General features: G+C 42.7%; 1 protein-coding gene across 3 annotated transcripts in view; it reads left to right on the top strand.

The window, feature by feature from the left end:
• The window catches only part of LOC141133545 (very-long-chain 3-oxoacyl-CoA reductase-like), a 101,858-nt gene that overhangs the window by 57,636 nt on the left and 19,839 nt on the right, over nt 1-24,383 (top strand). For all 3 annotated transcript variants that reach the window (XM_073622991.1, XM_073622990.1, XM_073622992.1), the window contains one exon: nt 13,265-13,414. In XM_073622991.1, coding sequence (XP_073479092.1) covers nt 13,265-13,414 — 150 coding nt within the window. The remainder of the gene's footprint in view (nt 1-13,264; nt 13,415-24,383) is intronic.

The following is a 24,383-nucleotide window of genomic DNA, read 5'->3' as shown; positions in this document are numbered from 1 at the left end:
AATAAAATCTATGCATGGCAGAACCCTGTTGGGAAAACCAGGGAGGTCTCTGTGCAGGATAAAAACAATATGCATATAACCACTGACCCTAAAACTGATCAAAATAAAAGAGTGAGGGCGAAGAGTGGCACAGGTAGAGGTGAACAAAGTGGGAGTGAACAAGCATCTAACAATGCTTCTCTACAACAAAGAGATAATCAATATAATGATCACCACTACTCACCTAGGCCAACCCCACCCTGGAGAGGGAATTATCAATATTACCCGAATCAGGGGGATTGGCGGGAACCCCAGTCATATGGAATGAATTATCCTGGAGGAGGTGCCCCATCCCAGGGTCATGGGGTATATCAAAATTACCCCCCTCAAAATCATGGGGAGGGCAGATATCCTACCCCCTTATACAATAGATATCTCCCCCTGGACGAGGATTATCAGGGACAATACCACTATCAACAGGGCCCTGGATCTTTTTTAGGACAGCGAGGGAGGAGGGGGAGGGGAGGGGGGACACCGAGAGGAAAGAACCACCCGATGAACAACAAGGGAGGGAGGAATGGCCCACAGCAACATGTGAACAGGGAAATGGGACCACCACTAAGAAACGAAGGGGCTGTCGAGCAGGACAACGTAGACAATCCAAGAAAAAGGTTAAGGGACACATAAATACTGGCATATATAATTTAAGTAAGGTGAAATTAAATCCAAAAGAACAGAATATACTAAATTTGGGCCTTAAATGTGCGCCCAAAAAAACACTTAATAAATTTGAGGTGTACATCGACACACACAAATTTATACGGACTTTGAACCTCAAAAAATATTTTTTGAGCCACCCGCTGGCCCCTAGGAGTGACCTAGTTTCATCTGTGAGGAAAGTGGATAGTGGCTTAAAGAATAAGTCCGTATTTAACCCCCAAAACTCTGGCAATCATTGTATAGAGGTGTTTAAAAATTTGGTGCTAAATGATATAGAACAATTGACTGTAAAAGATAATATCAACCCAAAATATATTGAGGATGGTATTCGCTCTCTGGAAAAAAGGAATAACATTATTGTACGCCCAGCGGACAAGGGAGGGGGGGTCGTTATTATGGATAAAATGTTTTATCAGGAACAACTCACCAAGATGCTAAGCGATCGTTCAACATATGAGAGATTGACTAGTGATCCCACGGAGAAATATAAGCACCAACTAAGTTTATTGGTGGACTGGGGGTATGACACAGGCGCTTTGAATGGGAAAGAAAGAAGATATCTGGTACCAAGTGCGTGTAGGATTCCAGTAATCTACACGTTACCTAAAATCCACAAGGATGCCAAAGTACCCCCAGCACGACCCATCGTGAATGGGATAGGATCAGTAACAGCGCGGCTTGGAGAATATTTAGATAAATTCCTCCAGCCCAGTGTGAAAATCACGAAGGCATATCTTAAAGACACCTCTGACCTCCTCCAACATTTGAGTGAGGTGTGTCTTAATCCCATCACCGAGACCTATTTGGTCACGGCCGATGTGGCCTCCCTCTATACGGTCATTCAGCATGAGGACGCCTCCTTGTCATTGAATTGGGCATTAAGCAGGAGAGAGGACATTCCTGACATGCAGAAGCGTTTTTTGGGCCATGCCCTGACCTTCTGCATGTCACATAATTATTTTTGGTGGAATGGTCACTTCTTCTCTCAGCAGGTTGGCGTGGCTATGGGAGCTAAGTATGCCCCTAGCCTCGCCAACCTGTTCATGGCAGAGTGGGAGGACAGATTTATATTTAGCAAACAATTACCTCAACTCAGACTTTATCGAAGATTCATAGATGACCTCCTATTGATTTGGGAGGGTTCTAGGGAGTCTTTGGATGAATTCTTGAGTTACCTTAACACTAATGGGAATAACATAAAATTGGAGGCACAAGTGAGTGACATGAGTGTGAATTTTCTCGATGTAACTATTGAGAAAAGAGGAAACTCTCTAAGCACGTATGTATTTTTTAAACCGACTGACCGCAACAGTTTTTTGTCCATCCGGAGTGGACATCACCCGGCTTGGATAAAGAATATACCAAAGGGTCAGATGTTGAGGGTCCGTCGGAACTGTTCAGAACAGGAAAAATACTATGCACAGGCCAATATATTAAAGGAGAGATTCATGCAAAAGGGATACTCTGAAGGATCCTTAGACAGTGTCATAGAACAGGTAGCCAATGTCCCAAGAGAAGAGTGCTTAAAAAGCAAAAAAAGAGAATTATGCACCTCTAATGAACAACAGTGGGGATTCATCTCGAATTTTCATTGTCAATACAAAGAAATTGAAGATATCTTCAAGAAATATTGGTATATTCTGGGGAGAGACCGCCATTTGGGGGAGGTTCTACCTGAACGCCCTAAGTTTATCTATAGAAGGGCCCCCAGCTTTGGAGATAGGGTGGTGAGAAAGATCCTTGATCCCCCTGGGCGCCAGTCTATAAAGATAGAGTTAAATGGGTTTTTCCCATGTAGGAAGTGTATATGCTGCAAAACAGCCAGAATAAGTAACCGAGGAATGAAGAGTATCACCAACCACGAAAACGAGACCTTTAAAATAAGGGAGTTTATTACATGTAACTCATCGTTTGTGGTTTATTTAATGTGGTGCCCCTGCGGCCTGTTTTATGTTGGACGCACCAAGCGACTCCTAAGGGTGCGGATCTCTGAACATATGTCCAATATTAGGAATGGATATAAATATCACAGCGTGTCCCTCCACTTTAAAGAGAAACATGATCAGGACCCTACTCTTCTCCAGTTTTGTGGGATTGACATAGTTTACCCTTCCTGGAGAGGGTCAAATCGGGTGAGGGACTTGTCCCAACGAGAGACCCGATGGATATTCCTGCTCAGGTGCCTATTTCCGAGGGGCCTTAACATAGAGTTGGACCTCAACTGCTTCATCAACGACTATTAAATTCAATTTTTTAATTTTAATTTTAATTTTATTTATATTTATATTTATTTTTTGTTTAATTTTATTATTTATTTTATATTTATATTTATTTTTATTTTTATTTTTATTTTTATTTTTATTATTATTATTTTTTCTATCTTACTCTTTATCCAATTTTTTTTTTTTTTTTTTTTTTTTTATTTTTTTTTTTTTTTTTTTTTTTTTTTTTTTTTTTTTTTTTTTTTATATTTGTCTTTTTTAGTTTGATGGTGTTGCAGTGAGGGCTCATGTTTAGACTGTGAGATAAAGGTATTGTTAGACTTAGTCCTGTTTAATATTTTATCCATGGTTTAGGGGAAGATATGAGTTATAGGTTGGGTTAGCGTTATATATCTGCTCGATGATAGGATGGTATTAGTTGACTGTTTTTATATTCAACATTATGATTTACCAAAGCAGCTCTCTTATATATCACTGTGATGTTCAAGGAACTTTTTATGGAGTTTTTATTTATATATATATGGGAGAATCAGCCCGTTGTCTCACGTGGAGGTGAAATATTTTTAGAACAGTATTAATGTGAGGTACAACATCGGGAGAAACATTATAGGATGAAACAGTTCCGATATTTGTAATGATGTGACTGTCACAAGCACAATGTGTACTTTGTTATATAGTAGCAGTGTGAAATGGTGCGAGCGGGGACACAGGGAACGCGCATGCGCAGTATTGCGATCTCCGCTCGGATCAAACACTGAAAGCGCGCAGGCGCAGTTATGGGTCTTCCGCTCGGATCGGAAGCTATGGGTATAAAAGATTGATTGCCGTGCCGTGTAGCCAATCCCATGACTAAGTCTTTATGACGAAACATGTCGGGGCGTGGCTACACGGCAATCGTTTTTGAGTGACGTAGGACGCTGTGACAGGGAGCGCCATACGAGGATAGGTGGAAGCCGGTCACATCTACACCAGGGATCGGGTGAGACGGGTATTTTGAGAAGCGCAGTACCTGGGTCCGCCGTGACCATCACACACTGGTTTACTTACTTTATTGTGTTATGCTGTGACAACTTGCTGTGCTGTGTTACTGTTAAGCCTGCAGTGAATTTTAAAGATGTGAGTGCAATGGTGAAGGGGCTTTTTGATTTTTAATAAATTTTATTACGTTATTGCACCATTGGATTATTTTTCTTTTTTCATGTGGAGAGAGCTCTTGGGCATTACACTTTGGAGAAGTAAAGGTGTACAGGTTTACCACTGAAGATCAATCTTATCCCTTGTGAGTGTGGGATAAAAGCTTGTTGGCCCTGACACGAGAGTGTGGGCAAAAGGAGCTGGTGAGTGCATTCACTTAAGGGGAGTGGACTCACAGTCACAGAGGTGCGGTGGAAGATTCATTTAAGTAGAAGATTTGCACTACAACACGTCACGGATTTTGTTTTGGACTATTTTACTTTTGGATTGTTTGTGGACACACTTTATAGATTTAATTTATTTTATTTTTTTTGCGAGTTAATTCACAGTGGCTCTCAGTTATAATTCTCACATTATATTTGTATGTGCACAGATACGTTATTCACTTAATTGGTGTATATGCACCATTTGTTTGTGATTTTTTTGAGTATGTCATTGTATGCACATTAATGATGAAGGATGAGGACGTGATGTAATCATTGCACAGGTTGATACATCGGCTCATCACTCTTCACGACACCTTATTAATTGATTAGGGATCACTTTTAGCGCTGCTATTTTGAGTTCACTAGGAGCGAGTTTGTGGTGAATCAATTTTTTATTGCAATTCAGTATAGCCGCGAGTAGTTTTAAATAACTTTTTTCCTTTCAAATGTCATTTTGCTGTCAGACTGTTCTAAACTCGGGAAACATGCGCCCCTTTACAGGCATACTATAGACACCCCCCAGGTACGAAATTTAAAGGAATATTACACTTTTATTGTTTCACTCAAAGCATTATTAAAATCACTGCTCCCGAAAAAACGGCCGTTTTTAAAAAAAAAATTGGCATTGATCCATGTCCCCTGGGGCAGAACCCGGGTCCCCAAACACTTTTTATGGCAAAGAACTTGCATATAAGCCTTCAGTGAGAACTTTGGATTTTGCAGGTTCGAGTCCCACTAACTTCCACTATTCCAGCATATGTGATCTGACAGGCATTATTGCCGCAATAGCGCTGCTTTCCATTTGCATTAGCGCTGACTTTCTGAGAGTTGAAGTCTTCCTGGCCTTTTTTGAGAGTTATTTTTTGGTACTGCAGGAGAATTTTTTGGCGCTATAGTAAATGACCCCCTATGTGTGGCAGTAAACTAACACTGCACATCACCCTGAACACACCATCCCCACCGTGAAACATGGTGGTGGCAGCATCATGTTGTGGGGATGCTTTTCTTCAGCAGGGACAGGGAAGCTGGTCAGAGTTGATGGGAAGATGGATGGAGCCAAATACAGGGCAATCTTAGAAGAAAACCTGTAATGCCGCGTATACATGATCGGAAATGCGGCCAGCAAAAGACCGATGAGAGATGTTGGTCAGAAAATGCGACCGTGTGTATGCTCCATCTGACTTTTGCTGGTGGTATTCCAGCCAGCAAAAGATTGAGAGCATGTTCTCAATATTTCGGTCGTTTGTACCAATCCTGACGCGCATAATTCCTACGCATGCTCGGAAACAATTTGACGCATGCTCGGAAGCATTGAACTTCATTTTTTCGGCTTGCTGTAGTGTTGTACGTCACCGCGTTCTTGACGGTCGAAAGTTCAGCGAACTTTGGTGTGACCATGCGTATGCAAACCAAGCTTGAGCAGAATTCCGTCTGAAAAACCACCCAAATTTTTTCCAACGGAAATTCCGCTTGTGTGTACGCGGCATTAGAGTCTGCAAAAGACTTGAGACTGGGGCGGAGGTTCACCTTCCAGCAGGACAACGACCCTAAACATATAGCCAGAGCTACAATGGAATGGTTTAGATCAAAGCATATTCATGTGTTAGAATGGCTCAGTCAAAGTCCAGACCTAAATCCCATTGAGAATCTGTGGCAAGACTTGAAAATTGCTTTTCACAGACGATCTTCATCCAATTTGACAGAGCTTGAGATATTTTGCAAAGAAGAATGGGCAAAAAATGTCACCCTCTAGATGTGCAAATCTGGTAGAGACATCCCCAAAAAGACTTGTAGCTGTAATTGCAGTGAAAGGTGGTTCTACAAAGTATTGACTCAGGGGGGCTGAATACAAATGTACCCCACACTTTTCACATATTTATTTGTAAAAAAATGTTGAAAACCATTTATCATTTTCCTTCCACTTCACAATTATGTGCCACTTTGTGTTGGTCTATCACATAAATCCCAATAAAATACATTTATGTTTTTGGTTGTAACACGACAAAATGTGGAAAATGTCAGGGGGTATGAATACTTTTTCAAGGCACTGTATATCTCTGCTCTTATTATAATAACAGTAATAAAGCAAAATATATAAAATAAAATATGTTTGCACTCTCCATCCCCTGCACCAACCCTAAGTTTTAAAGGGTGTGCAGACCCTAACAATGGACTTCTCTTATTTGCTTCCTTTTGATAAATATACATTGAAAGTGTTTTGTTATCTGTTCAGAAAGTACAAAAAAAACTGTCGATCCTGCCAGAAATCTTGTGAACTGAGAAATCCTGTGCCGCATTCTTATCAGTTAGCATTATTCCAGTCTATCTCCGTGGACTTCAGACCGCCTCCCACTATGTCGCGGGATGAGGAGATGGGGAGTTGTTCTGTAGTTCTAACACACTTCCTGTCCTAGAGTGACAACACAGCTTTCTCCATAGATCTGGTGGTGAATGAGCATTGACAACCTACGACAGGAAATGAGTTACTGTCAGGATCAGCAGGTAAAAATAAAAGACAAAAACCCTAAAAAAATAAAATAAAATCAATGCAGCCACCACATCTAAGGACTGGTAAGCTGCAATATTTTTTTCTTTGGCTTAAGAGACATTTAAAGGGCTCAATCTGAAGAGTGATCCGTGGAGGATTGCTCTTCAGAAGGCATTTAAAAGGTGAGCAGGCGTAATGTTGCATCCTCACTGCCTGTTTTTAACCCCTAAAAAACCCACACCAAACCACTGCATTGCATATGTTTGCATGACACTTGAGATGAAGCCCCGTTCAGATGAATGGGCTGCATTTGGCAAGCGGTTTTGCATGCTGAGCGCAATGGGGGGGGGAGTTTAACACACCACCAACCAAAGCATCACTCCACAGTCTGAGGTCACATTAAAGTGGAGTTCCACCCACGTTTACAACTCTTCAGCATCCCTCACTAAACTGTGCACTGTAAACGAATTGGATATTTAAAAAAAAAATTTCTCAGCACCTACTGTATATCTGTTGTATTCATTTTTCACTTCCTCCTCCCTGGCCGTGGCCCATCGCATCATTTCCTGTTTGCAATGCCTTCTGGGAAGGGGCGGCAACTTCCTCTGACACTGCCGTTGCTATGGAAACCTGACCTGAAACCTATTACACTGCTTGTGCTCCACTGAGCATGTGCAAGATCTGCAAGGATGAGATCCAGGAAGAAATATAATCTGGCTTCAGATGCCCACACTTAAGATGGCCACGGCCTGTTGCAAGTTTATAAAATAACAAACTACTGCTATAAACTAACAAAACAGACCTTAGTTTACAGACTAACTTTACTAGAATACATTAAGCTTGTGTATTATAGGGGTATTTTTATTTAAAAAGTATCATTTCGGCCGGAACACCACTTTAAGGAACTTTCCGGAAATCCCTCTGATCTCTCAGGGATTGGAAGGGTATCTCAGATGTTGTTGTTATTGCTATGGTTCAGCTTTAAAGCATACCTAAAGGCATAACTTTCTTTTTAGTTTTGGATAGACTAGAGAGGGGTTACAATGTTTGTTAGTTTTTATTGCTGTCTGTGGCCCCGTTTAGGAGATTCACCCTCTCTCTTTGTCCTGTTTACCATTATAATTGAAAGTGAAAGTAAATCCCAAATTTTGGCTTGTCCCCAGAAAAGTAATAGTGGGGAAATCTTCCAATGGGGACCTGGGGGGTCCCCAAGGAATTCCCTTAATGTGCAGGGATTTCCTTCTGTTTGGCTATGAGACAGGAAGTAAAGGGAAATCCCCGTAATGGATCCAGATGGTGAAAACAAATCTGATAGGGGTTTATAACCTTCCCTTGCTCTCCCCAAAATGAAAAAACAAAAGTTTTGCCTATAGAAAGAAAATAGACATGAGAAAAAAAAAATCTGCTCTGCAGTGTTCATGTATAAAAAGGCATGTTTTAGTCTACCCATTTGACTTGCCATATGGTAAGAAGTGATGCCACATTTGTCCAGAGATGAGATTTAACACCTCCCTGTTAATAAAAATAGGGAAGGACTGTTCATGTTGCTCAAATACTGAGCAGGTTTTAACCATTAGCCTTGAAAAGCATCATCAGTTCTCCAAGGTGCACACGTTTTTAAAGGAACTCAGCAGGTAGGTTGTTGTAAACATCTAGAACTAACAACGGATCTTCTGTGGATTTTGGATGTCCCAGTTGCTTCTGTGTCTTCATGTAATTCTAGACAGACTCAATGATATTGCGATCAGAGTTTTCTGGGATTGTCTGTCTCTTCTGGGACTGCTTGTTCTTCACTTAAGATTGAACCTTATGACTTTGACTGCATGTTGGGGTGATTGCAATTCTGGATAGGCTCAATAACATTGAGATCTCCCTGGGGTCCATACCATCTCTTCCAGGACTTCTTGCTCTTCTTTAAGGCATTGGTTGTAGGTTTGGGGTCATCGTGCTTCTGCAGAATGAATTTGGGACTAATCAGACACCTACCTGGTAGTATTGCATGATGGATAAGTATTCACCTGTACTTCTCACCATTGAGAAGGCCAATGATTCTGGCCAAATCCATGTGTAGAAACACAACCCTAAACCTACAAGGAACCTCCACCGTGCTTTGTTGCCTGCAGACACTCATTCTTGTACCACTTTCCAGACCTTCAGTTAACTGCTTCTCTTACAGCCAGATATTTTAGATCTGGACTCATCAGGCCAGAGTATCTATTGCTGTTTTTCTGCACACCAGTTCTTGTGTTTTACTGCATTGGCGAGTCCCTTAGCCTTGTTTCCATTTTGCGTAAATGCATTTTTTGCTTCAGGTCTTCAATGAACCAGACTCCTCCGGACTGTAAATAGGTGTGCTTGGGTCCCACTGGCTTCTGCCAGGTTGATGCTGCCACTGGACATCTTCTGTTTGCAAGGGAAAGCATGATGTGTCTTAAATATGTCTTTCTGTCTCTAATCTGCTGCTGCATTCATTTTGCTTGGGGCGACCACTGCATTTTCGGCCCTCAGTGCTTTTGTGGTTCCGCAGGAGAGTTTGAACAGTACATCTGCACACATTGGCCTTCTTTGAAATTAGTTAGAGATCTTGTTGATGGAGTAAGACCTTCCTGTGTGTTTTTTTCCCACAATATTTATTAGGCATTTCTAAAAGCAAAAAGACCTACATCGCAATGCACAATGCAAGTGAATGTACAGTGGTAGTCATGAAAAACATTTCATATTAATAAAAGAAATCCTGAATTAACATAACATAGTACTTGTGGGTGCAAATGTGGTTGGAAAATAGGACAAGAGACAGAACAAGAACAGGAAAAAGGAATCAAGGAAGAATAAAAGAGAGGATATGAAGGGGAGATATAGGAAGGAGAGAACAGGGGGGAGAGGAAAGAAATACATGGGGATTTAAGGTAAGTGGAAAAGGAGTAAACACACCCAGCCACAAGTTCTTCCCGCCTCAGCACATAACCAAGTCCACTTTGTTTTTCAAAGTATCTTAAAGTCCACAGGTAGACCCACTGTAATGGTGGCATAATCTGGATTCGATTTGAAGTGGATCCAGCACACCCATGTGTTAATAAAATCCGTAAGCTTATCCTGTGCCGTATAGATCAGCAGTTCCATTTCCAAGACCATATCCAACCTTGTGAACCACTCTTTTAGGGAGGGCACTGAAGTTCTTCTCCAGTGTGTGGGGATGCAGATTCTGGCAGCATTTGCCAAGTGTATGTCCAGGGACTTCAGGCAGTGTTTTCAATGGAAGGGAGGTTTGGTAAAGCAGATATTGCGAGGGAGTGAAGTCCAGAGTATAGATGGTAACCTTTGCGTACAATCTGGTGTACCCTTTGCCAACATACTTGAAGTATCAAGCATTGCCACCAGATATGCAGGAATAAACTCTCATCAACCAGGCAATGCCAACATCTATTTGATACTGAAGGATAGAATTTATGAAGGAGAGAGGGCATTCTATACCAATGGGAACCATCCATTTTCTTGGATAGTAATATTCAAGGAAGACTTCCCTTCGTCTTTTTTGCAGTTCTCAGTCCTGCAAACCAACGAAAGCATGCTAGTATAATGAAATTCCCTATGAGGGCTGCATGCTGGTCTCTCCTTCCCTTTCCTGGCCTGCCAGGCTGCATGCTCACTTAATGGTCTGGTATGGATTATTGGCTGGGACCTCACTTTTTTTCTTGACTTTTGTATGGGATTTCCCCTTCAAAAACCATACTAAACCTGAAGGATCTGGTATAGAGTTTGGGGGGACCTCACATCTTTTATTTTTGCTTGCAGTCCCCCTTAATATTCACATCAGTGCCTACTAGAGTATTGTTTGTAGACAAAGCAGCACACTATTGCCCCGTACACACGGTCGGACTTTGTTTGGACATTCCGACAACAAAATCCTAGTATTTTTTCCGACGGATGTTGGCTCAAACTTGTCTTGCATACACACGGTCACACAAAGTTGTCGGAAAATTCGATCGTTCTAAACGCGGTGACGTAAAACACATACGTCGGGACTATAAACAGGGCAGTGGCCAATAGCTTTCATCTCTTTATTTATTCTGAGCATGCGTGGCACTTTGTCCGTCGGATTTGTGTACACACGATCGGAATTTCCGACAACGGATTTTATTGTCGGAAAATTTTATCTCCTGCTCTCCAACTTTGTGTGTCGGAAAATCCGATGGAAAATGTCCGATGGAGCCCACAAATGGTCGGAATTTCCGACATCACGCTCCGATCGGACATTTTCCATCGGAAAATCCGACCGTGTGTACGGGGCATAAGTATGAAGGGGGATCTCAGTCTCCTCTACTGGGTTGAAGGGCCCTGTGTGCTTATTTGAAATGTATGGGGGCTTCCATGCTCTCCATGCTCTCTCTCTGTTGTTGGAAAGCATTTGGAGCTATTGAGGGATCTGTTCTGGCTTGACCGACTCTAGGATACCCTGGGTCTTCGGCTTTCTATGGCATCCTGTGTTGTCCAGGTTTTTGGCATTTCTTCTCTATGCTATAAGGTGGATGTTGTGGTGTGGAGCCATCTGTTGTAGACTGAGGAAGACTTCTTCACGGTGGGTTCATGTTAGCTCCACTAGATCCTCCTTGAGATCAGCAATTGCTGTAGAATGGGTGTTTTTGATGTCTGTAACTATAGTTTGCAGGTAGGTCACTTTGGGCATCTGCATCTTTAGGTCTATAAATGTAGAATCATCTGTGCCATCTCTTCCACATGGTATTGATTCCGCTGTAAAACAGTTTACCATTGGCTGCGTGTCTTGGGAGCCCGCAGGAGCTTCCCCTGGCTGGGACCAAAAAGTTCTGGCAGCTTGCAGCCTTGTTGAGAATGGGGTATCCATTAGGGATGTAGGGGTCACTAAGCCTTCCCCATTTCTGTGGATCTGGCTGTAAAGCTAAACAGTGTTCACCAAACCATGCCCAGTGATTGTCTTTTAACCTCATGCTGCCAGGCCTAGAGATAAATATGGCAGCACAGACACGGGCTTCATGCTGTGATGCCACATATATGCATATGTCTTGTGCATTCAGTCGTTCACCCGCAGCACTGTGACCACGCTGTCACCACCAGCTCCACACAATGGAAATCAGGTGGTAAGGCAGGCTCCCAATCACATGATCACTGTGACAGCCAATAACCATGATCACGTGTTCAGAAAGCCCAAGAAATGCCTCCTGCACTAAGAACCTCTTAAGGGGCTAGTGGGAGCAGGCAATAAGGGTTCACATACATGTTATCACAATCTACCTGCAAAATCTTTAACCACATGGAGGTGTATGTGGGAGATGCTAATGCTGTTTTAAAGGCAAAGGGTGGTGTACAAGATACCAGGAATGTGTCTTGAACTGCAGGTATATTTCCCCGAAATTTGGGAGACAGTTCAAACACAGGGTTGAGTACTCAGGGTTTCTCACCCATGCAGGGCAAGGGGTTCCAGGGTAATCTGGTTGGAAAGCGAAGATTGGTTGTCAGTGCTCTCTTAACTGATAAGTTCTTAATAGGGACTTAGAACTTTGGTAGTTCGAAGAGTTTTGGGAGGAAAGAACCTCCAAACCCTGATTAGAAGGGCTCTGGTCCTGAAGGGGTAAGCGACAGCAAAGGGAATCTTGAAAGGCAGCATGAAGGGATCAGCACCTGTGTCAGTGAGGCGGAGTGGAGTGGTTCACAGGCTGTAAGCAAGGTAAATCCTCTGGCAACATAGACACTGGTTCCTGAACCCTGCAGCCTGGCCAGCACCCTGATACGAGGAGGAACCCTAACCCCAGTGTGGGACCGAGAGATTGGCGGTGAGCCTGGGGGTGTTCCCTTTTATACCCGAACTGCAAACGTTTTTTTGCTTTATTTTTGGCTGAAGAAAGCTCTTTGTGTTTACTTGAGGGACTGTTTGCTTTTACCAGATTCAGCTGCCTGACGTTCCCGAGCTGCCTCATATCACAGTGGACACACCAAAAAAGGATTTCATTTAGTATTTTTTATGCACTTTGTAGGTTATTAATTAACAAAGAAAAACTATTCATTTTGCTATTTTGAAAGCATCTTTGATATTAGTTCTGTTAATTTGCAGTCATATTGCATATGTAGATGAGCACAGTGTCTGTTCTTTATTTGTCCCTTTCAGTGGAAGTCTCAGTTTGCTCACACCGAATAAAAGTAATAAGCTTTCATGCTGTCTGAGTGTCTGTGCTTAACTCAAGAGCCATTTAACAGGTTTCTGATCCTAATGCCTGATATGCATATAGCCACTACAGGGAGAATATATAAATCTCTATATAAATTAGAAAATGTAAAATATGGAACAGCAAGCATGCAAATATGCGAAAGTTGGGTAAATGTAATAGCAATGATACTGTACTTAAAATAGGTAATAGTTCACTTTTAAAGAGAGAATGCAGAAATCAGAATGTACTTACACGGGTCTCTTGGTTTTCTGGCAGTGTGTGATGCCATTGCTGGTCTCCACCAACTTGACAGAGAACATGAAGACTAACATCCTTGTGAAGACGGCAGAGGATTTCACCAGGGAGGCGCTGAACACGGTCGGGCTGACCAATAGGACGAGCGGCTGCCTCTCCCACGCCATCCAGGTATGGACTGCTGTAAATACTCTACTGAGCTCTTAAAAATGACCACATGACATTACGGTAGAGGACTTTTCAGCCTATGGAAGGCCATGTGCACCTTGGTCTGCAATGTCGCACATAAACGCTTGGCTGAAAGTTGGGGAGTGTTGGAACCTGGAACCTCTATCAGAATTTGGTTCCTGTCTGTGTATCCATCAGGGACATTCCTCCTTACTTCCTGTCCAGGTGATTGGTGTCAGAAAAAACAGGAAATGAGGGGAATTGTCTTCTGTTGGGACACAGACAGCTTTTAAAACTTGACAGTGGTTCTAATAGATTGTAAGCTTCAGCTAGCAAGACAGTCATATCCTCCTGTTTCTGTTACACTACAGTGCCTTGAAAAAGTATTCATACCCCTTGAAATTTTTTCAGATTTTGTCATGTTACAACCAAAAACGTAAATGTATTTAATTGGGATTTTATGTGATAGACCAACACAAAGTGGTACATGATTGTGAAGTGGAAGGAAAATGATAAATGGTTTTCAACATTTGTTACAAATAAATATCGGAAATGTGTGGTGTGCATTTGCAGTCAGCCCCTTTTACTCTAATACCCCTCGATATATAATTCATTCAGATCAGTGCAGGGATAAAAATACAACTAAAAATTTGTGCAAATCACACGTAGGAATTAATGCGAAACATAATCATAATACATGATTAAAGTCCAGAAACATGAATTTCAATAAAGTCCATAACATATAAAAGTTGTTGGGATGAGAAAATAGCAGAGACTAGATCGAGATCCCCAAGAGGTGGCGAGTGTGCTCAAAAGCGCTCATCTATGTGCATCCGTACTAGTGCCTCCACCATAGACAATGCAGGCCGCTCACCTCCTTGAGTGGACCTCTAAATGAATGGATAGGTCAAATTAAGCTTCCCATACAGGATGTATTTAGTAATTGTTACCTCTGTGAAGATCCAATGTTACTGAGATCCTTCCGCTCCAGAAACCAGATGGTTCTCAACCAAACGGAGCACTATCAATCAAGAGCCAGGTGTCAGTTCATTCAATTATGCTTCTCATACAAACAGTGGATGAAAGGTGGCTGCAGATGACGTGACGTAGTTTTCCTGTATGCGTTTCATCCCAGAAGGCGGGACTTCTTGAGCGGAACGTAACATTGGATCTTCACAGAGGCAACAATTACTATATACACCCTGTATGGGAAGGCTTGTTTGACCTATCTGTTCATTCAGAGGTCCACTCAAGGAGGTGAGCAGCCTGTATTGTCTATGGTGGAGGCACTAGTATGGATGCACATAGATGAGAGCTTTTGAGCACACTCGCCACGTATTGGGGATCTCTATTTAGCCTCTGCTATTTTCTCATCCCAACATCTTTTATATGTTATGGACTTTATTGAAATTCATGTTTATGATTATGGACTTTAATCATGTATTATGATCATGTTTCGCATTAATTCCTACGTGTGATTTGCACACTTTAAATGTATCTTTAGAATTCATTTTTTTAGTTGGATTTTTAGTGCTGCACTGATCTGTATGAATTTTATATCTATGATTTAATGTATTGTCCTTGAGTGCATAGCTGCTTATACGTTAGGGATAGTTTTGCGCTGGTTGACCTCTTTACTTCGACTCTGATACCCCTAACTAAAATCTAGTGTAACTAATTGCCTTCAACTAATTGCCTTCAGAAGTCACCTATTTAGTAAATAGAGTCCACCTGTGTGTAATTTAATCTCAGTATAAATACAGCTGTTCTGTGAAGCCCTTGGAGGTTTGTTGGAGAACCTTAGTGAACAAACAGTATCATGAAGGCCAAGGAAGACACCAGACAGGTCAGGAATAAAGTTGTGAAGAAGTTTAAAGCAAGGTTAGGTTATAAATAAATATCTCAAGCTTTGAACATCTCACGGAGCACTGTTCAATCCATCACCTGAAAATGGAAAGAGTATGGCACAACTGCAAACCTACCAAGACATAGCCGTCCACCTAAACTGACAGGCCAGGAAAGAAGAGCATTAATCAGAAAAGCAGCCAAGAGGCCCATGGTAACTCTGAAGGAGCTGCAGCAGTGGCAGCTGGTGAAGTTTTAGGAAGGGGCGCCTTCCCTTTTGACTACTCCCACTTCTCATAAGCCCTACCCCTTATAGAATCCACTCCCTCTGTCTCCTGTATTCCACTTGCTTCCACCCATAGTGTTAGGAGTATACAGCTCAGCATCACAGGACAGAAGATATAGCCTCAGAATCCCAGGACAGAGTATACAGCTTAGCCTCACAGATCAGGGTATATAGCTCAGCCTCACAGATCAGGCTATACAGCTCAGAATCACAGGACAGAGTATATAGCTCAGCCTCACAGATCAGGGTATACAGCTCAGCCTCACAGATCAGGGTATATAGCATTACAGATCAGGGTATATAGCTCAGCCTCACAGATCAGGGTGTATAGCATTACAGATCAGGGTATACAGCTCACCCGTCACCCGTCATCATCATCCTCATCATTGTATAATACACCCGTCATCATCATCCTCATCATCATATAATACACCCGTCATCATCATCCTCATCATTGTATAATACACCCGTCATCCTCATCATTCTATAATACACCCATCCTCGCTATCCTCATCATTGTATGATACATCCGTCATCCTCATCATTGTATAATACACACATGATCTCTATCCTCATCATTGTATAATACACCCTTCATCGCTATCATCATCATTGTATAAATCACCTGTCGTCATCATCCTCATTATTGTATAATACACCCGTCATCATCATCCTCATCATTGTATAATACACCCGTCATCGCTATTCTCCTCATTGTATAATACACCTATCATCTGATGACGGGTGTATTATACAATGATGAGGATAGCAATGACGCCGGGTGTATTAAACAATGATGAGGATAGCGATGACGGGTGTATTATACAATGATGAGGAGGAGGATGATGATGATCATTGTGATTTTGTATAATACACCCGGCAGCTGGCGTTATCGCTATCCTCATCCAGTGAGTGACCAGGACATCCAGCCAGGTAAGTGTTAATCAATACTCTTGATTATTTATTTTTTTCTTAACAAGTTGCAAGTGAAGTTTCAGTTTGAATCCTGAGGATTAAACTGACACCTCAGCACAAACAGAACTAGTGTCAGTTACGCCTCTGTCAGCAAGCATATAGCAAGTCAGCTTTTTATGCCCAGTGTAAGTAAATCATGAACACAGTGAGCAGAGGATAGAATTTCACCTTTATATAAGCTTTAATGCAAGGATAGAGGAAAGCAACAGTGTAGCATGTTCTTGCAGCAGATAAGCAATGGGTAACACTCACAACGCCTCCATGGATGTCAGCAAGTCAGAGCGGTCATACAGCCAGGTCCATAAATATTGGGACATTGACACAATTCTAATCTTTTTGGCTCTATACACCACCACAATGGATTTGAAATTAAACAAACAATATGTGCTTTAACTGCAGACGTTCAGCTTTAATTTGAGGGTATTTACTTCCAAATCAGGTGAACGGTGTAGGAATTACAACAGTTTGTATATGTGCCTCCCACTTTTTAAGGGACCAAAAGTAATCGGACAATTGGCTGCTCAGCTGTTCCATGGCCAGGTGTGTGTTATTCCCTCATTATCCCATTTACAAGGAGCAGATAAAAGGTCCAGAGTTAATTTCAAGTGTGATAGTTGCATTTGGAATCTGTTGCTGTCAACTCTTAGTATGAGATCCAAAGAGCTGTCACTATCAGTGAAGCAAGCCATCATTAGGCTCAAAAAACAAAATAAACCCATCAGAGAGATAGCAAAAACATTAGGTGTGGCCAAATCAACTGTTTGGAACATCCTTAAAAAGAAAGAACGCACCGGTGAGCTCAGCAACACCAAAAGACCCGGAAGACCACGGAAAACAACTGTGGTGGATGACCGAAGAATTCTTCCCCTGGTGAGGAAAACACCCTTCACAACAGTTGGCCAGATCAAGAACACTCTCCAGGAGGTAGGTGTATGTGTGTCAAAGTCAACAATCAAGAGAAGACTTCACCAGAGTGAATACAGAGGATTCACCACAAGATGTAAACCATTGGTGAGCCTCAAAAACAGGAAGGCCAGATTAGAGTTTGCCAAACAACATTCAAAAAAGCCTTCACAGTTCTGGAACATTATCCCATGGACAGATGAGACCAAGATCAACTTGTACCAGAGTGATGGAAAGAGAAGAGTATGGAGAAGGAAAGGAACTGCTCATGGTCCAATGCATACCACCTCATCAGTGAAGCATGGTGGTGGTAGTGTCATGGCATGGGCATGTATGGCTGCCAATGGAACTGGTTCTCTTGTATTTATTGATGATGTGACTGCTGACAAAAGCAGCAGGATGAATTCTGAAGTGTTTCGGGCAATATTATCTGCTCATATTCAGCAAAATGCTTCAGAACTCATTGGACGGCGCTTCACAGTGCAGATGGACAATGACCAAGTATACTGCGAAAGCAACCAAAAAGTTTTTTAAGGGAAAGAAGTGGAATGTTATGCAATGGCCAAGTCAATCACCTGACCTGAATCCGATTGAGCATGCATTTCACTTGCCGAAGACAAAACTGAAGGGAAAATGCCCCAAGAACAAGCATGAACTGAAGACAGTTGCAGTAGAGGCCTGGCAGAGCATCACCAGGGATGAAACCCACCGTCTGGTGATGTCTATGCGTTCCAGACTTCAGGCTGTAATTGACTGCAAAGGTTTTGCAACCAAGTATTAAAAAGTGAAAGTTTGATGGATGATTGTTAATCTGTCCCATTACTTTTGGTCCCTTAAAAAGTGGGAAGCACATATACAAACTGTTGTAATTCCTACACCGTTCACCTAATTTGGAATTTAAATACCCTCAAATTAAAGCTGAAAGTCTGCAGTTAAAGCACATCTTGTTCGTTTCATTTCAAATCCATTGTGGTGGTATATAGAGCCAAAAAGATTAGGATTGAATCAATGTCCCAATATTTATGGACCTGACTGTACAGAGAGCAGAGCAGAGAGCTTTACCGACCAGATTTTTACTTTTACTTCCAGCTTGCTGTTCCATCACATCTAAAATACTGTCTGTGCACTCCCCCAACAGATGTTTTTAGGATCCGTAGCTCAAAGTGTAATGCCCCGTACACACGGTCGGATTTTCCGATGGAAAATGTCCGATCGGAGCGTGTTGTCGGAAATTCCGACCGTGTGTGGGCGCCATCGGACATTTTCCATCGGATTTTCCGACACACAAAGTTGGACAGCAGGAGATAAAATTTTCCGACAACAAAATCCGATCGCGTCAATTCCGACCGTGTGTGGCCTGTTCCGACGCACAAAGTGCCACGCATGCTCAGAAGAAATTCTGACACGGGACAGCTCGTTCTGGTAAACTTAGCGTTCGCAATGGATACAGCACTTTCGTCACGCTGCAATGTTCAAAATGGTTTAATACAGCGCACTCTCTTCTTCTTTATAATGTGACAAGAATGAAGTAGTTTTGCTGCTCATATTCACACACACTTCTCACAAACTTTTCTTTGTGTTTTTTTAGTGGGATTCCCTCAATATATTGTTATTAGTTGTCACATCTGACAGTTTTATATTTTTTATGTTTTTTTTTTTTTGGATTTTAAGCCTTTTTTTTTCTTTAATGTTTGGATTTTTTCCAAGGCTGATCTTTGTTCAATGTTATTTTTATTTTTACTCCATAATATTTTTGTGTGTGTTTTGTGTGTCAAGTTACCCCAACACCATTGATATCTTGTATTATTTAATCTCCAGGAGATTGTTTGTTGTTAGTGTCCCTTGTTCATTTCACATTGTATATTTGAAATGTACCTGAATCCTCACAAGCAAACTGTCATTTTTGAAGTAAAACACATAGGAGAGTATAATTCAAAACAAAAATCCTTTATTAAGGGATCAGAACCAAACAAAGAGGAAGGCAACACTGGATCAACAGCAGAAATTAGTGAAGCCTGGGACCCCCACGGCAGACATCAATTCTTCAACATCAAAATTGGTGGCTTGAGGAGTCCATATGTAAGGGAGGGCAGTCTGGTCCAGAATTCGCAGAGATCCGGATAGCAGCAGATGACATCTGTGTCCCCAGGCTGTGGTACCACAAGAGGCTGCATCTTTTGGCCGACCAGACTGGACCCAGGGCAATCACTCTCTGGTCTTCCTTTCACGCTTCCTTCCGGGCTGTGGCTGTGCAGTTGGGGATGTGGCAGGAGAAGGAGTAGGACCTGGAGGAGGAGGAGGAGGAGGACTGGGAGGACCTGGAGGAGGACTGGGAGGACCTGGAGGAGAGGGAGGAGGAGGAGGAGGAGGACCTGCAGGAGGAGGAGGAGGACCATCCCAAAGCTGTGTGTGAGGTGTAATTTGGCCCCTCACACCTTTCTCCAGAGCCTCTGATATGAGGGCCTGACACATGGCTTTTTGGCCCTCCTCCATCCTCTGCATTTTATAGGCAATGAATGCAGCAATGTTCTCCTGCCTGGTGTGTGGTGCTCCCAGGACCTCTGTAGCCCTCCAAAAGAATCTGATAGCAGCCTCCTCTAGGGCACTCGTCCTACTGCCACTTTCTGTTTTCAGGTGTGGTGGAGGGACCTTGATATCAGCCAGCCGGCTCGGCCCGGCCACCTCCTGGCTGAGACTTCCCTGTGTATGAAAAGGGACATGGTTTTAGTTTTTGCATCATCAATCACAATCCTAAATTAGTACTCCCAACTAACATCTAGTTCACATCATTGATTGGACAAGCAAAAATATTTAGAGGAATGCTATACCTGGCTCAATCTGGGCTCCTCCACATATGGCCTGGAAGGCCCAGGTTGGGCGTCAGAAGCCTCAGCCGGGGGGGAAGGAAGCGTGGAAGGAAGACTGGAGAGGGATGGCCTGGGTTCATTCTGGCCTGCCAGAAAGTGCAGCCTGTCGTAGTACAACATCCTGGGGACATAGATGTCATCTGCTGCTCCGGATCTCTGTGAATCCAGGACTTTCTTGCGCTCCCTCAGATATGTGCTCCTCAGGCCACCAATGAAAATCTTTAAATAAGTGATGTCTGCCGTGGGGATCACCTGCTTCACAATTTCACACAATTGCTCCAGTGCTGCCTTCCTCTTTGCTTGGTTCTTGAAATGGGGGTGGGTAATCTCCCACAGACAGGGCAGCTCACTTAGCATATCAATGAATAGTGACATGAAGTCAGTATCTCTCATTAAGATATCCATGTTCACTGCAAGACACAACACAAGACAAAGCCTAACAGATCGTACGTAATACGCACGCGTGTTACGCTTTATACACACTGCGCATGCGTGTAACTCCGCCCGCCCCTGACGTTCTTTCTAGTGTATTCCCCACCCCTTTTCGTTCGGCGCAGTGGGGGAAGAGCATGATGGCGGAGTTACAACAGGTGCGTGATAATTCTAACAACGAGGAGGAGGAGGAGGAGGAAAGCCCGGATCCAGGCACGTCCCGATCCAGAAGGAGACGTTTTAAGGCCACAAATATGTCGTTTGGGGAGATGTTGGAGATGGTCGACATCATGAAGAAGTCCGACTATGACGGAAAATATGGGCCTTACCCCCACCCCAACATCCGAAAGGCCAAAATCATTGGTAAAGTGGTCCGGAGTCTGGAGAGGAATTTCGGGGTACGAAGATCTAAAGATCAGCTCAGGAAGCGGTGGTCGGACCTGAAGTTGAGAGAGCCAGAGCAGTACCGAAAGATCCGGAGAGTGCTGCAAAAAAGTAAGTAGTTGTGCTGTGTTCCTATTCTTTCTGTCTTTATTCCGTTCGTTCTGCTCCATATGCTTTTAGTAATTGTAACGTTTAAAAAGGTCAACTTTAATGTTCATGGGTCCATTATTCGTTCGTATCAAACATTTTTCTTTCGGCCTCTAGAACACCATTGTTTAGGCCATATGCATTTTCACACATTTTTTTTGGGCCTACTTGGATGCCAAATTTTTGTTTGTGTAGATGGGTTTGTTACTAGAATGAAATGCCAACTAGATTGTGTGTAAGGAGAGGACACTGAGCAGCTGTTTTCACATCTGGACACTGGAGCACTAGTGTGGGACCCCAGAACACCATTTTTATTAGGGGGCCACACAGGTGCTCCAGTGTATACTATAGGGGGGCTACATCTGTGAAGCTTGTACCAAACAGGTAAAGTATTGCAGCTTGACAAAGGGCAATAAAAAATATACATCTTGGAACTCGGCTAAAATAGACAATTGTACCCCACTTCCAAGCAATGTTTCCTATTTCTAGTTCTGCCATCAAATATCTGTGTGCTAAGTATACCATTTTTGTTTTACATAGGGGAGAAAAGACTCGGACACCCCTCATCCCAGGAGACCAGAGACCCCCCCCCCTCTGGAAGAAGGGGAAATACCAACCCAAGAAGCTGAGCAGGAGGAAGAAGAAGACATGGTGGAGATTGGCACCACAACAGGTGAGTGTCTGCAACCACAGGCTCAGGTAAAAGAGATGGATGTTGGCAGATTTTTGAGACCTGTTTTTTTTGTTCTTTATCTCTTTTTAGGTGATCGTGATCCAGAACGCTTTACATCTGAAAGTGCCCAGATACTGATCGGGGAGATCATGGGGTGTAATCTCCAATTGCAAAACATCCAGCAACAAATCAGTGATGTTATTAAAAAAAATAATAACATCATTGATGTTTTGGGGCGAATTTAAACCCCACAAAATCACCTGTTTTATCTTACTAAAATTTTTACAATGTTTAGAAAAGCCAAATTTGGAGGATGCACACAGTGTGCCAACATGTGCTATCTGCCATCACGGGAGATCAATGGACGCGTTTTGGGGGTGCAACCCCTTACTCAATTATAAAGTAGCGTTGAGGAAGGGCTTGCTCCCCCAAAACACGTCCCTTGATCCCCCCCTGATGGCAGATAGCACATGTTGACATTCGTAAATTGGTGTGCATCTTCCAAATTTGGCTTTTCCAGGGGTGATTTCCCCCCATCTGAACGCTATATCAAACCCAGTTCCTAAATACTCATGTCTGATATAGCCTTCAGGTTTTACCTAATGTGAACTTTGTAAGTTCAAGTTTTTTGTCTTTCTTTTTGGTTTTACATAGGCCTGTTTTATCTGAAATGGATATTTCAATTTTTGATAATGCCCCCCCAAAAATTGTTATACAACAAACATGTTGTTTTGTTTTAAAAACCTTTGGTAAATGCACATGTGATTGTGCAGGTATAAAAAAGTGCCTTACTCAAGAATGTGTGGATTATTGTCTCAACACTACAACACTTTTGGGGTTATGTAATTGCTGTTTTATGCAAAAATGGGGGTTATTTCCTAAGGGCAAATACACTTTGCACTACAAGTGCAGGTTCAGTGCAGTTGCAAGTGCACTTGTAGTGAAATGTGTTTTGGCATTTAGGAAGTACCAGCCAACACTGTTTTTTATAAGGTTACCCAATCACGACATTTTCTGCACTCAACACATTTCTGTCAGGGTCAGCTAAAACAAACACAAGCAGTAAATGTCCACCAAGAATTTCTTTTGGTTGTTTTTTATTTGAAAAAGGTGTCACAGATTGTCTGGCATATTGATAGCCCCCCCTACCCGCAAAGAACTCCAGGTATCGTAACCGGACATCACGGGCACTCAGGGAGGGCAAGCCAGGACGGCCGCTTTCAAGCGCCGTCATTGTTGATGTATTTGGGATTCTGGCCTCAGGCCCAACTGAGCCAGCATAGTTAGCTGAATGTTTTCTTAAAAAATTATGGAGAACACAGCACGCCAGTATTATATGGTTCAGTTTATACTCCGCCATATGGATGGGTGTCAGAAATAATCGGAACCGGCTGGCCAGGATTCCAAATGTGTTCTCCACCACTCTTCGGGCTCTGGCCAGCCGGTAATTAAAAACCCTCTGTTCCGGGGTGAGGGTCCTCATCGGGAATGGCCGCATCAGGTGGTCCCCCAGCGCAAACGCTTCATCAGCAACGAACACAAATGGGAGACCTTCAACATTGTCCTCTGGAGGTGGCAAGTCCAAGCTGCCATTCTGGAGACGCCTGTAGAACTCCGTCTGGGCGATCACTCCACCATCGGACATCCGGCCATTCTTCCCCACGTCCACATACAAGAACTCGTAATTAGCCGACACCACCGCCAACATCACTATACTATTAAACCCCTTGTAATTATAATAGTACGACCCCGAGTTGGGTGGTGGGACGATGTGGACGTGTTTCCCATCAATTGCCCCTCCGCAGTTAGGAAAGTCCCACCGCTGGGCAAATTGGGAGGCCACAGTCTGCCATTCCTGTGGTGTTGAAGGAAACTGTTGAGGAAAAAAAAATAAACCTTACTATTTTGTCACAGAAACATGGCAAGCAGATTAGACACAAACATTATGGGGCAACCTCCAGATAGCATTTACTAAGGGGAATTTAACAAGGCCAAAGTATAAGGTACACCTATCATATTCCCCCTCCCCCCCTCTCATGGGCCATTTCTAACATTATAGGGGGGGGGAACTCTTGGACAGGTAACCCTCTTCACTTCATTGAGAGATGAATGCCTAAATACAGGGTATTACTTGGAACAGCCCCTCCTTAGTTACACTATTAGCAGACCACTGGACAGGTAAGAAGTGTCATAATACAAAGATATAAATACACACTGTACACATTTGAGGACATTTGAACATTCTGCTATTACCTATCAAGATAATAATAGGATACAAAAACTTTAAACAGTACCATTGGAAAGTATACAGGCAGGCCCTTGCACTACATGCTTTGGGGAATTCATCCATAAATCTGACCAGTAAAGAGGTGGGTATAGTGTGTATGGGTTTGGCAAAGTCAGCAGATAGATGATTGAGGATAGAGAATTGGGATCAGCTGACTTAGCAGTTGGGGGGGA

Source organism: Aquarana catesbeiana, linkage group LG03, assembly GCF_042186555.1.
Source record: "Aquarana catesbeiana isolate 2022-GZ linkage group LG03, ASM4218655v1, whole genome shotgun sequence".
Lineage (NCBI taxonomy): Eukaryota > Metazoa > Chordata > Amphibia > Anura > Ranidae > Aquarana > Aquarana catesbeiana.
Note: the sequence above shows the minus strand (reverse complement) of the source record. Positions and strands in the feature narration are given on the sequence as shown.